The 11740-nt window shown below is 65.0% G+C and overlaps 1 protein-coding gene across 1 annotated transcript; it reads right to left on the bottom strand.

The window, feature by feature from the left end:
• Positions 1–15: 15 nt before the first annotated feature.
• CLCF1 (cardiotrophin like cytokine factor 1) lies at positions 16–11545 on the bottom strand. Its single transcript, XM_055722672.1, has 3 exons — positions 11432–11545; positions 3823–3989; positions 16–2016 (listed from the first exon to the last, which is right to left on the bottom strand). Exons 1-3 carry the CDS (start codon positions 11445–11447, stop codon positions 1525–1527), a joined length of 675 nt encoding a protein of 224 aa, XP_055578647.1. The 5' UTR covers positions 11448–11545; the 3' UTR covers positions 16–1524.
• Between the last annotated feature and the right edge of the window lie 195 nt (positions 11546–11740).

The raw sequence follows: 11740 nt of genomic DNA, 5'->3' as shown, positions 1-11740 counted from the left end.
ACGGTCAAGGGCACCAGGAAAGGGGTACCAGTGCCTGGGGGGGGCTGCATGCTCCCAGGGTGGGGGGTGCCCTGGGCTCAGGGTGCCAAGGGGCAGGGGAGGCATGACTGGAGGGAGGGGCATAAGATGGGGTTACCTGGGCTTGGGGGGGTCTTGGCTCCCCACCCTGCCACCGTCCCACACAGCAGGCGACACCCCGATCCCCACACTGAGCTCAGAGCCTGGGGCCGTTCACTCTGGCCCCTACTGATGGCACCATCGGCTCCTTGGGCCCCCCCGCCGTGTGGCGCGGGTGGGGCGGGGGCGCTGGAGAAAGGCTTTTATTCGTTCATACAAGAATAGATCTTCTGCAATAAATACCCCAATAAATAACATCTCCAATAAATAAACACTCATAGACGTGGTGGGACAGTGGCCCCGCCCCTAGCCACGCCCCTGAGGCCCAGAGCCCCGCCCCCGAGCCGCAGGGTTGCTGCAAAACGGAGGAGGTGGCTTGATCCACGGGAGGGCGGGGCCTGTTGTAGGGAGGAGGCGGGGCTTATTGCCATGGGGCGGGGCTTATTCCTATGTTCGAGGGGCTTGGTCCTTCTCAAGGGTGGGCGGGGCTTGCACCGACTCTGGAACCCGTAGGGGTGGGGCTTATCTGTGCCTTGGGGCAGGGGGAGGAGCCTGCTGCCCTCCCCAGCCCCATGGGTGTGGAGACAGTCCTGAGAGGGCACCCCCGGGGGGGCGGGCACATCATGGCACTAGTGACACCGTGGTGGCACCAACCCTGGCCTCAGGGCACAGGTGCTGGGGACGTGGGGTGGCTTTGGTGGCCCTTTGGGGTCAGGACCCCCATTTCTCAAGGCACACTGGTGATGGAGAGGGGATATGGGTGGCTTTGGTGGCACTTTGGGGTCAGGAGCCCAGTCCCTTAAGGCACAGCATGGTGACAGAGGGGGTGTGTGGTGGCTGTGGTGGCACTTTGGGGTCAGGAGCCCTGTCCCTTAAGGCACAGTGTGGTGATGGCGGGATTGTGGAGTGGCTTTGGTGGCAGTTTGGGGTCAGGAGACCCACCTCTCAAGGAACTGCAAGGTGATGACGAGTATGTGGGGTAGCTATGGTGACACTTTGGGGTCAGGAGACCCATCTCTTAAGGCACACTGGTGATGGAGGATGTGGGTGGCTTTGGTGGTACTTGGGGTCTGAAGCCCCATTTCTCAAGGCACACTGGTGATGGAGAGGAGACATGGGTGGCTTTGGTGGCACTTGGGGTCCAGAGCCCCACTTCTCAAGGCACACTGGTGATGGAGGGGGGGATGTGGGGTGGTCTTTGGTGGCACTTGGGGTGAGGAGCCCCATTTCTCAAGGCACACTGGTGATGGAGGGGGGGATGTGGGGTGGTATTTGGTGGCACTTGGGATCAGGAGCCTCATCCCGCAAGGCACAGCGAGGTGGCAGTGGGGATGTGTGGTGGCCCATCGGGGTGAGGAGCCCCATCCCGGCGAGGCAGGGAGGGGGGGACATCGAGGGGGGGTGGGCTCAGAAGCCCCTCGCCTCCAGGCGCAGTGTGACCACGGCAGGCGGCACCTTCTTCTTCAGGCGGTTGAAGTCCTTGGCTGAGCGCCACAGCCAGGTCTGCAGCTCCTTCAGCAGCCAGAAATCATCCATCTTCTTAAGGAAGTCATTCGGGGCAATGGGGGTCCCGGGGGGCGCAGGGGGCCCGGCAGGCCCGGCGGGCAGGGGGTAACCGAGGGAAGACATGACACCAGCGATGCTGAGCACCAAACCTTGCAGGCTGGAGCAGAAGTGGCCGAGGCGGTGGCGCAGCTCGGCGGTGCCCGCCTGCCCGTCCAGCGCCCGCAGGTAGCAGAGCAGCCGGCTGTAGGCGCGGTAGTTGGCGGCCAGGCGGGCGTTGTCGGTCAACCCTCGCCACAGGTCCAAGTCCACCGTGGCACTGGGCACCCGCTCGGCACGTGCCAGCCGCGGGGGGTTGAAGTCGGGCTCATTGAAGGGGGGACCCAGGTAGTTCAGCTGTAAGGTAGAGAGGTTGGGGGGGAGGCTGTCAGGCATTGGGGAGTGCCACGAGGGGCACTGAGGATGGGGTCGGGGCTGCCGCTGTGTCCCCAGTCTCCGTAGACCCTGCCTGCCACGTCCCAAGTCCCCATGCCCAGCATGCCCCCATTCTCCATGTCGCAAGGTCTCCGTGTCCTCCTGCACACCATGTCCCCCTGCACACCATGTCCCCCTCGTCCCAGGTCTCTGTGTCCCCAGTTTGGACACGTCCCCCTCACCCCTGGTCTTGATGTCCCCCTGCCCATCATAACCCCCTTCACATCAGGTTCCCCACTCTCCATGTCCCCCAGTCACACATACCCATCATGCCCCAAGTCTCCATGGTCCCCATGTCCCCAGTCTATGTCCTCCTGCCCACATCCCATGTCCCCCAGCTGGATATGCCCACCATGTCCCCTTTCCCTTTCATGACCCTGCTCTCCATGTCCCCCATCTCCATGTCCTCCTGCCCACATCCCATGTCCCCCAGGTGGACATGCCCACCATGTCCCAGCTCTCCCACTCTCCCATGTCCCCAACCCCCACGTCCCCATGCCTATCACACCCCTCCATCTCCCCACCTCTGCTCATCATGCCCACGGCTCCCATCGGTGGGGCTGAGCCCCCCTGCACCCAGCCCACGGCAGTGTCACCCTCATCATCACTTGGCACCCCACGTGCTGGGGCTGAGCCGGCAGCACTGGGGGCACGTCAGGGCAGAGACGGGGAACCTCTGCATGAGCCGGTGCTGCCGGCAGGCAGGGAGAGGCAGATGCCTGCACCCCTGCCTGCACCCTGGGCGCAGGGCGGCTCCCGGGCCCCTGCCCTCAGCCGATGAGACATTTCCTTGGCCCCCGGCATGGGTGCAGCCAGGCACGGCAGGGGAGACCCACAGCCCCCCGGGGAGGGTGGGCCGCACCGGCACCGCTGGCACTGGGCAAGGGCACCTGAGTGCTAACACGTCACCGGCAACTGCAGGGCATGCTGTGGCACATGCGTGTCCAGGGAGATGGGCTGCCATGTACATGCCTTGTGTGTGCAGGCACGCGTGTGGAGGAACACCGATGCACACGCATGCATGTATGTGTAGGCACATAGAAGCCCGTGCACGCATGTATGTGTAGGCACACAGGCGTGCAGCCACACCAATGCACAAGCACACATGCACGTGGAGGGATGCAGGAAGACACTCCAATGCACAAATGTGTGCAGGCATGCATGCATGCAGCCACACTGATGCACGCACACACACACATGTGTAGGTACATGCATGCAGCCACACTGATGCATGTGTGCACACACATGTATGTGCCAGCACACCAGTGCACACACAGAGACATAAATGCAGGCACACACGTATGTGCAGCCACCCCCAGCACACACCCCCGTGCATGCAGGCACACTCCCACACGCACACACACCCTCACCCTGGTGTTGTGCTGCCCACACCATGTGCAGGCAGGGGGGTCCCTGGCTGGTGGCAAGGGGGCACCTGCTCCCTTCCCCATCCCACAGGTGTCAGCCTGGCACTGCCCCACATTGCCCCCCACCCCATGCCATGCCGGCTCCTCATGTGCCCTGTGCCACCACGCCTTGGGGGGTACCCCACTGGTGGGGTGCATGGTGCCAGGGAGCAGGTGGGCACAGGACCCTGGTGGGGTGCACCCGCTCTGGGGAGCCTGGACAAGGCAGGAGCTGGGCACAGGGAGGACGGACAGCGCAACCCCCCCGGTGCCATGGGGCAGGGCAGAGGGCAGACAGGGATATGGGCAAGCCCCTACTCACGTAGGTGCCAGCGAGGGTGCGGAGCTGGTGCTCCAGGTAGCGGGTCAGGTCGTAGGTCTTCTGGATGGACTGGCCAGCACCCAGCTCCTCCGTGCAGTTCAGGGCGGGCAGCGCCGGCAGGTTGCAGAGCGCGGCGCACAGGAAGGTGAAGATCCCCCAAGAGTCTCCTGCAGAGACATGGCGCCTCAGGGGGGCACAAAGCAGGGGGCAACCTCATCCCATCCCGGAGCTTGGGATGACAGGGATGTCCCAGCTGTGGGCAGGACCCCCAGCGCAATCGGCTTCAGTGCCTGTGCACAGTGCCTGTAGGACTCCCTGCGCCACCAGCAACCCCACCCTGTGGGGAGAGCCACCAGCAAGTGGGGAAACTGAGGCACAGAAGGGCTATGCATAGCGGGTTAAGGGGCACCCACACCTGCAACAGAGCAGCTCAGCACTGTCCCTGGCACTGGGCAGCTCAGTATCCCCAGCACCGGGCAGGTCAGCATCCCCATGGGCACAGGGCAGCTCAGCATCCCTAGCAGTGGGCAGCTCATGCCTTGGCACAGCCATGGCAGTGCTATCAGCCCAGAGCAATGCTGCCGGCACAGCCGGTGCAGCGGGGACCCCCGCCTTGCCACGCTGACCCCGCCAGCACCGCCGAGCCCGGGCTCCCCTCTGCGCGCTCCCACCCGCGGGCTGCAGCAACAATCCTTTATATGGTCTGGAGCGAGCGCGGCTCACGGCACTCCCGCCGGGACGGCACAGCTGGGTTATATTTGGGCATGGCGACTCACCCACCATCAATGCCGGAGCAGGCTGGGCATCCCATGGGGCTGCCAGCAGCCCTTGCCCCGGTGCAGACCCCCACTCACCCCCTCCAAGGGGCCCTGGGGAACAGCAGGGGCCAGGACAGGGACCCGGAGGAGTGGCTGGAGCATGGGGTGACCTTTGCTGAGGCTGCCAGAAACCACCAGCCGGGTCCCCGTCATCGCCCCTGACGTCAGGGTGGCCTTACGAGCTCCGTTAGCCAGCGGTTGTGCAAAGGTCACGGCCCGCGGCCAGGATGCTCCCGGCCAACTGGCACCTCCCGGCACGCCAGAGCCGGGCTTCCCGGCAATTCCTCCGCCGGGAGGACCCACTGCCAGCACGGCTCATCACCGCAGAGCTCGGCGGGACTCCCGGTGTGGGCAGGCCCTGCGGCAGCCCCCCGGGTGGCGAGGCCGGCGGGAGCCCCACAGTGCCCTCGCACGTCACCACTCCCCGTCACGAGCCACTGGGAGGTTCGGAAACCCAGGAGCAGCCAAGCACTGGTGACGCACAAGGGTCCTCAGGGACATCCCAGCTCCAGCCACGCCAACCCTGCTGCAGCGGGTACCCGGCTGCCCCTGCACCCGCCAGCCCTCGCCATGGGGAGATGCCCAGCTCCCAGCAGCGTGCAGGTGGGCAACTCCCCCGTGGGCGTGCAACATGCTGCTCCACCTGGGATACACCCTGCGGGCGTGCAACACACTGCCCATGCCTGGGATACAACCTGCGGGCATACAATACACTGCTCACACCTGGGATACACCCTGAGGGTGTGCAACACGCTGCTTGCACCTGGGATACAGCCTGCGAGCGTGCAACATGCTGCTCACGCCTGGGATACGCCCTGTGGGTGTAGTGGGTGATATGGGTCCATGGGTGATACACCATGTGTGTGATGGACCTTGTAGGTATGCAATACAGCCTGCAAATGTGTGACACACTGTGCAGGTGTGCGATACACCATGCAGGTACACAATATGCCACACCGGTGTGCCATACACTGTGCAGGACTGTCATGTACCACCCAGGTGTGTGACACACAGTGCATGTGTGGGATACACTGTGCAAACATGTCGATGCACAGTGCGCAGATGTGTGACACACTGTGCACGTGTGACGCGTGGCAAAGGTGTGTGACACACCGTCTCAGCACCGCACACCATGTAAGTGTGCAACACACCATGCATGCACGACAGATTGTGTAAGCAAGTGTGTGATGCACCATGTGCATGTGACACACCTTCATGGTGTGTCACATGCCGTGCCCATGTGTGACACATGGCACATGACAGCGTGCGCACACCCCAGGCGTCTCAGCCATGTGCGGGCACCCTGACACGCAGCTGTGCCCCGCGGTGGGCACGTGCAGCCGCTTGCCCACGGCCAGGCCTTGGCGTGCTGGTGTGCCCCGGCGCGTGGAGCATGCCGTTGTCCTGCCTTGCGTGTGTGCAAGCATGCGTGGGACGGGTGGTGGGAGGGGGGTGGGAGTGATGCTGCGGTGACTCACCCGCCCCCGGCTGTTTGCTTTGGCCGAGCCCCTGCACTGCTGGGCTGGCCGGACCCTCACCCGCCGACGGCTCGAGTTTCCAGCGTGGGATTTACACCAGCTCTGGTCCTGCCGTGGCCAAACCAAACACAGCCGGGGAAGCCAAGCTGGGGGGTGCGGGGGGGCCAGGGCTGGCAGCAAAGTGATGGTGATGGAGCCACCGGCAGCTCCTGGGCAGGTGGCCGGGGCACAGGGTGGAGCAGCACGAGGCTGAGGATGAAGGAGGAAGGGGACAGAGAGGTCCCTGGGGGAGGTGGACAGCTGGGGGACAGGAGATGGTGGCATGCACAGCCGTGGTGGTGGCACAGTGGTGGCCATGGCACAGCGGTGGCACAGACATGGCCATGGCATAGCATGGGTGGCACAGCACTGCAGATGGCACAGCGGTGGCCACAGCACAGCAGTGGCACAGACAAGGCATGGCACAGCAGTGGCCATGGCACAGCAATGCAGGTGGCACAGCAGTGATGGTGACCATAGCACAACAGCATTGGTGGCACAGACATGACAACAGCATAGCAATGCGGGCAGCATGGTGGTGGCCACGGCACAGCAGTAGCACAGACATGGCCATGGCACAGCGGTGCGGGTGGCACAGCAGTGATGGTGGCTGTGACACAGTGGTGGCCCAGCCATGCTGGGTGTCCCACGGAGCAACCGCTCTCCCTCTCCCACCCCGCTCACAGCAGCTCGGTGCCGAGAGGGAAATGTCTGGGCACCGGCACAGACAATGGCAGCGGTGGCGGCCCTGCGGGGAGGAGGGAGGCGCGGGCCGGCACAGCTGGATCCCCGTGACGTCGGAAAGGAAGAGCCCAAGGGTTTCAAAACCGGCCCTGGAGCCCGGCCAGGATGCTCCCAGCCCACGTAAGCAGCTCATGGCGTGGCTGCCCGGGGTCACCCACTTGGCCCTGGGGGCAGCCGGGGAGCCGGGGCAGCCGGGAGCATGGGATCGGGCACCCGCCGGCTCCATTGGGCAGTGCCAGCAGCACGCCATGACACCCACGCTGCCGATGCTGAGGGGCTGTGGCTGGTGGCAGGGCACACCAGCAGTGCCACAAGCATCCCTTGCACACGTGGCAGCAGGGACGGGATGCGCACAGAGTCACGCCGATGGGACCCCTGCCCTCCTGCAAGCCACCCACCTCCTCGGCGGCGCAGGCGGCCAGTGCTGGCCAGACCTCCCGGCGAGTGGCTGAGGCGGGAGCACAGCCACGGTGCCGGGTGAGCTGTTCCCTGGGCATGCTGTGGGCAGAGCCACCGAGGTCAGGAGCAACCACAAGCCGCCCAGAGCCGCTTTCCCGAAACCCTCTTGTGAAGCAGTGCCGGGGGTGGGGGTGGCAGCAGGGAAGGGGAGACCTTCGCACTGCAGCCTCCGGGCCCCCCGGCACCACGGTGGGAGCTGCCGTATCTGATGGGCCAGCATCCAGCAGCGAGCAGAACACCATCCCACCCCATAGCCCCAGCCCCAGTGCTTGTGGGAGAGCCCAGCCTAGGAGGTCCCATGGTGGCCAGGCGTGAACATGGCCTTGAGGACCAAGTAGCCCCTCGAAGTGGCCACCTTCCCATCCCGGCTGCCTGCAACCCGGCCAGCAGCATTTAACCCTTCCCAATGCACTGTCACCAGGTGGTTTCACAGCCCAACGTGGCAGCCAGCCTCTGCCCACCACTGGGTGGGTCATGGAGTGGGTGATGCTCAAGGGCACAAGGACAGACACCTCTGTGTCCCCAGGCTGCTGGTATTTAACCCCGACATGGCCGGGGAGGTGACGCTGCGGCATAGGGCACACAGCAGCAGCCCTGTGAAGCCAGCACAGTGAAGACGTGATGATGCTCACACTCTGCGTGTGCCCTGCACCCAGCCATCCGTGGACAGAGCAGTCCCCAAGCACTGATGGGAGGGACACATGTGTCCTTGCTCCCCAACAGCAGCCACGGCCACTGCAGTGGCATCCCCATCTCATCCCATGGGATACCAGCTGCCTGCTCCCAGCCCCACAGCTCCATCCCAGCTCTCCGGGAGCCACCAAACGCCACCAGCCCTGCCTGCAGCCCCTGCCTCACCCCTGCCTGCAGCTCCTGGTGCCCACCGGCTCCCTCGTCCCCACACGGTTCCCGGTGAGTGAAGCCGCTGTGCCAGGTGCGTGCAGGGCCGGGAGCGGGGGGGGTGCACAGTGGGAGCACAGCCCCGCATCCCCCCCAGCCCAGCCGTGCCTGCGCTCACAGCGCTGAGTGTTTACATCCTGTCTCCTCCGTGTGTTTATAAATGCGGCCGCGTACGGGAGACTCCAGCGAGGCCGTAATTAGCTGGGCCTGGATTTCCCATCCGGCTCCAGCCAGCGCCACGATGGAAACACCCCCGCCGGCAAGGGGGACACAGGCCCCTAATCCCAACCAGACCCTGCTGCCCCGCACGCACGGCCAGCCTGGCACAGCCACAGCACCCACCGTTGCTGGTGCTGCCTGGCATCCATGAGCCATGTGACGCACCCCAGCTGCCTTCCCAACCCTCCCGGCACAGGGCACGGAGCCATGCAGCCCCCCGAACCCACAGGCTGCTCACCACTAGCTCCCCGGGCGCCCCTCTTGGGTGCTTCACCAAGCCCAGCCCCAGAGCCAGGCTGGACCCCCTCTGGTGGAACAGGGGAACCCCAGTGCTGGCCCACGTGGCACTGTGGAGCCCTTGGTGGCACATTCCTCTCCATCCCCTGGCGCCTCCAGAACTACACCATCGCCGGCATCTCCCGGCCAGCAGCCACCACCATGGCACAGGGACACTGCCTGGCCAGGTTAGCGTGGGACCAGCAGCTCTGCATGGCTGTGCCCACTGGGGACAGCCACGTCCTGACACCCAAGCCAGCCCCATGTCCCCTCGGGCACCCTGGCCAAGCCCAGGACACCCCTGTCACCCACGCACATGCCACCCAGGGCCACAGTGCTGCCAGGCCGGTGGTTTGCTGGCACAAGCTGGGCCGGCTGCTGTCCCGTCTGTGCCGGGGTGAGCGCATCCCCATGTGCCTTGCCAGGGCACTGGTGCCGGTGCTTGGCAGGCAGGTGCAGGACCACAGGGACCCTCTGCTGGGTAGTGGGGTGCCAGTGGCACAGGGGGACAGGCGCTGCCCTGGGGGCCGGGCAGGTAGAAGCGGGGCCGGGGGGGTGATTTATGGAGCTCTGTGCCACTTAGCAGGGCATAAATCTCCCCCCAGCCTGGCCCTGTAAGCAGAGCCCTCCGCATTTCCCTTCGGAGGCTGCTCACGGGCTGCGCCTAATGCAGCCCAGATGTGCGCCGCCACCGTGCCCTCGCGCAGCCTGCTAAATAGGCACGGGGACACCGGTGCTGCCAAGTGTCCCCAAGCCCTGCCGGGACTGGTAGGCTGGGCTGCCGCTGGCTGGGGATACCCCAAATTGGGGAGTGGGGTCTGGGCAGCTGGTGGCAGCCAGGCTTTCGCCCCACAGCTCCTCCCATCCTGGTGTTAGACGCTCGCTGACCGCAGGCCCCGGTTCTGGTCATGCCACCAGCTCCCTGGCCACGTCCACCGTCCCGGCAGCAGGCAGGAAGGGGGAGAGGAAGGGGCGAGGGAGGGCGATGGAGCCGCTGGGGATCCCGGCCTCGCTTTTCCGGTTCCCCGGCGCTCGCCCCGCTTTGCCCGTCCTGCGTCACACCGGCACCACGGGAGCTGGAGCCAAACCTGGCGCCTGCCTCATGCTGCCCCAGCCGCAGTCCCGCCGGGTGAGAGCCCGGAGAGCCTCGCGGCACCCACAGTTTGACCTTTTAAGGGTGTTTTCCAGCATTTTCCCCGTCCTTTCTAGGCGAGGAGCCCCTGACCCCGGTGTGCTGTGGGGCCGGCCAGCCCCCCAACGACCCCGGCTCTCCCAGGACTCCCAAGGCAGCTGCTCGGGCCAGGGGAACAAAGCCGACCCGCAGCCAGGGCTGCAGCCCCGGCGACAGTCCCCTCCGGAAAGGGACATTTCCCCGGCACCCCAAAATCCTGCTGCCATTTCCCAGAGGAATCTTGCCTGCTCCAGCAAAGACATCCCGAGTCAAGCCCCACAATCCAGCCCCGGGCAGGAAAAATAACTCTTCCTGCCCCCCCAAATCCCAGCGACTTTCATTTTCCTCCCTCTGTCAGTCCTGGGGTTTAATTCTCCGTGCTCAGCGGCGGTTCCCTCCCTGGTAATCACAAACATGCATGGAAAAGAGGGAACGAGAGAAAGGGGAAAAAAAAAACCAACAACAAAAAAAACCTAGAGAGGGGAAAGTCTTAAATCAATCCCAAAGCCAGACAGACGTTTTAATCACATCAAATTAAAATCAGCAGTGGCTCAGAAAGGAAAAACCATGGCAGGCAGAGCGCAGGCAGCCCCCCGCCCCGGCCCCGGCCGGCAGCACCCAGCGGCTCGGTCTTACCTGAGAGCTCCCCAGCAACATTTAGCATAGTCGGGGTGCAGGGTGGGGTTGGGGGGGTGAAGGCACAGAGGGGGGGCAGAGGAGCCCGAAGCGGGAGCTTGGCTCTTGCTCCGCGCCCCGAGCGGCCGGCCGAGCCCGCCTGCTCGCCTCTGCCCTGGCTCGCTTGCTCGCTCGCGCACGCTCGGGGTTGGTTTTTGGTTTGGGTTGGTTGGGTTTTCTTTTTTTTCCTTTTTTCTTTTCTTTTTTTCTTTTTTTTTCCTCTCCCCTATTTGTTTTGGTTTGTGTTTGCTTGGGTGTTAGGTGGAAAAAAAAGCTGTCCGGGTTGGGTGGGTTTTTGGTGTGTGAGTGTGTGCAGGGTTCGCACCACGCTCCGGCTGCCTCGCTCGCCGCCTTTCCCCCTTCCACCTCCCTTGATTTGCTCTTTTGATTGGTGTCCAGGAATGCAAGAATAAAAAAACGCGAGCTCGCATACACCCTCTCCAAGCTGCTGCCTCCCTTCTTTCCTTCCACAGCCCCCCCCACTTTTTTTTTTTTTTTCCAAAATTCAAGTGTTAAGCAGAACCAGGTTGCTTTCAAGAATGTATTTGATGTAATTGTACACAAGAGCGGGCTCCATTCATTCCCTCCCTCCCCCCCCCCGGCCTCCCCCCCCCTCTCCCCGCCAGCCCCGGGGTCCCGGCGCCGGGCAGAGGTGGGGAGGCTGGAGCCGAGCCCCGGCGGCGCGGAAGACGGGCGGGGAGGGCAGGGAAGGGTGTCCCCGGGGTGCTGCCGGCCGGGCAGGAGGGGAGGACCCCCCGCTTTCCCCCTCCCTTCACCCCCCGGCTCTGGCTCCCGCACGGCTTTTGTTAGTGGCGGCGGGGGGGTCCTACCTGCTCGCAGCTCCATGCGGGCCGGGCGCGGGGCCGGGGCGGGGGTTGCGTGGCTGGGGGCTCCCGGGCAGGCAGGCAGCGGTCCCGCACACCGCACCGGGGCTACGGCTCCCATTTGCCGGTCCCAGCCCTCTCGCCTCTTCTCCTCCCGACGTACAGAGCCGCCGCCGCCGCACGCCGAGAGCCCGGTCCCCGGGGGGGGTCCGGGGAGGGGAAGGGGGGGGGGACGGGGCGAGGTGCGGCGGAGCGGCTCCTCTCGCCGCCCCGCAGCGGGGCCGGGGGGGGGGGCGGGGGGCGGGGGGTGCCAGC

This window comes from Falco cherrug, chromosome 10 (genome assembly GCF_023634085.1).
Source record: "Falco cherrug isolate bFalChe1 chromosome 10, bFalChe1.pri, whole genome shotgun sequence".
NCBI lineage: Eukaryota > Metazoa > Chordata > Aves > Falconiformes > Falconidae > Falco > Falco cherrug.
This window is presented reverse-complemented; position numbering and strand designations above follow the sequence as displayed.

Excerpts from the sequence above, each read along its gene's own strand:
- CLCF1 (XM_055722672.1), bottom strand. Across the intron at positions 2,017-3,822 it reads GCACCCTCGCTGGCACCTAC|CTGAACTACCTGGGTCCCCC; the intron begins GTGAGTAGGGGC and ends TCTACCTTACAG.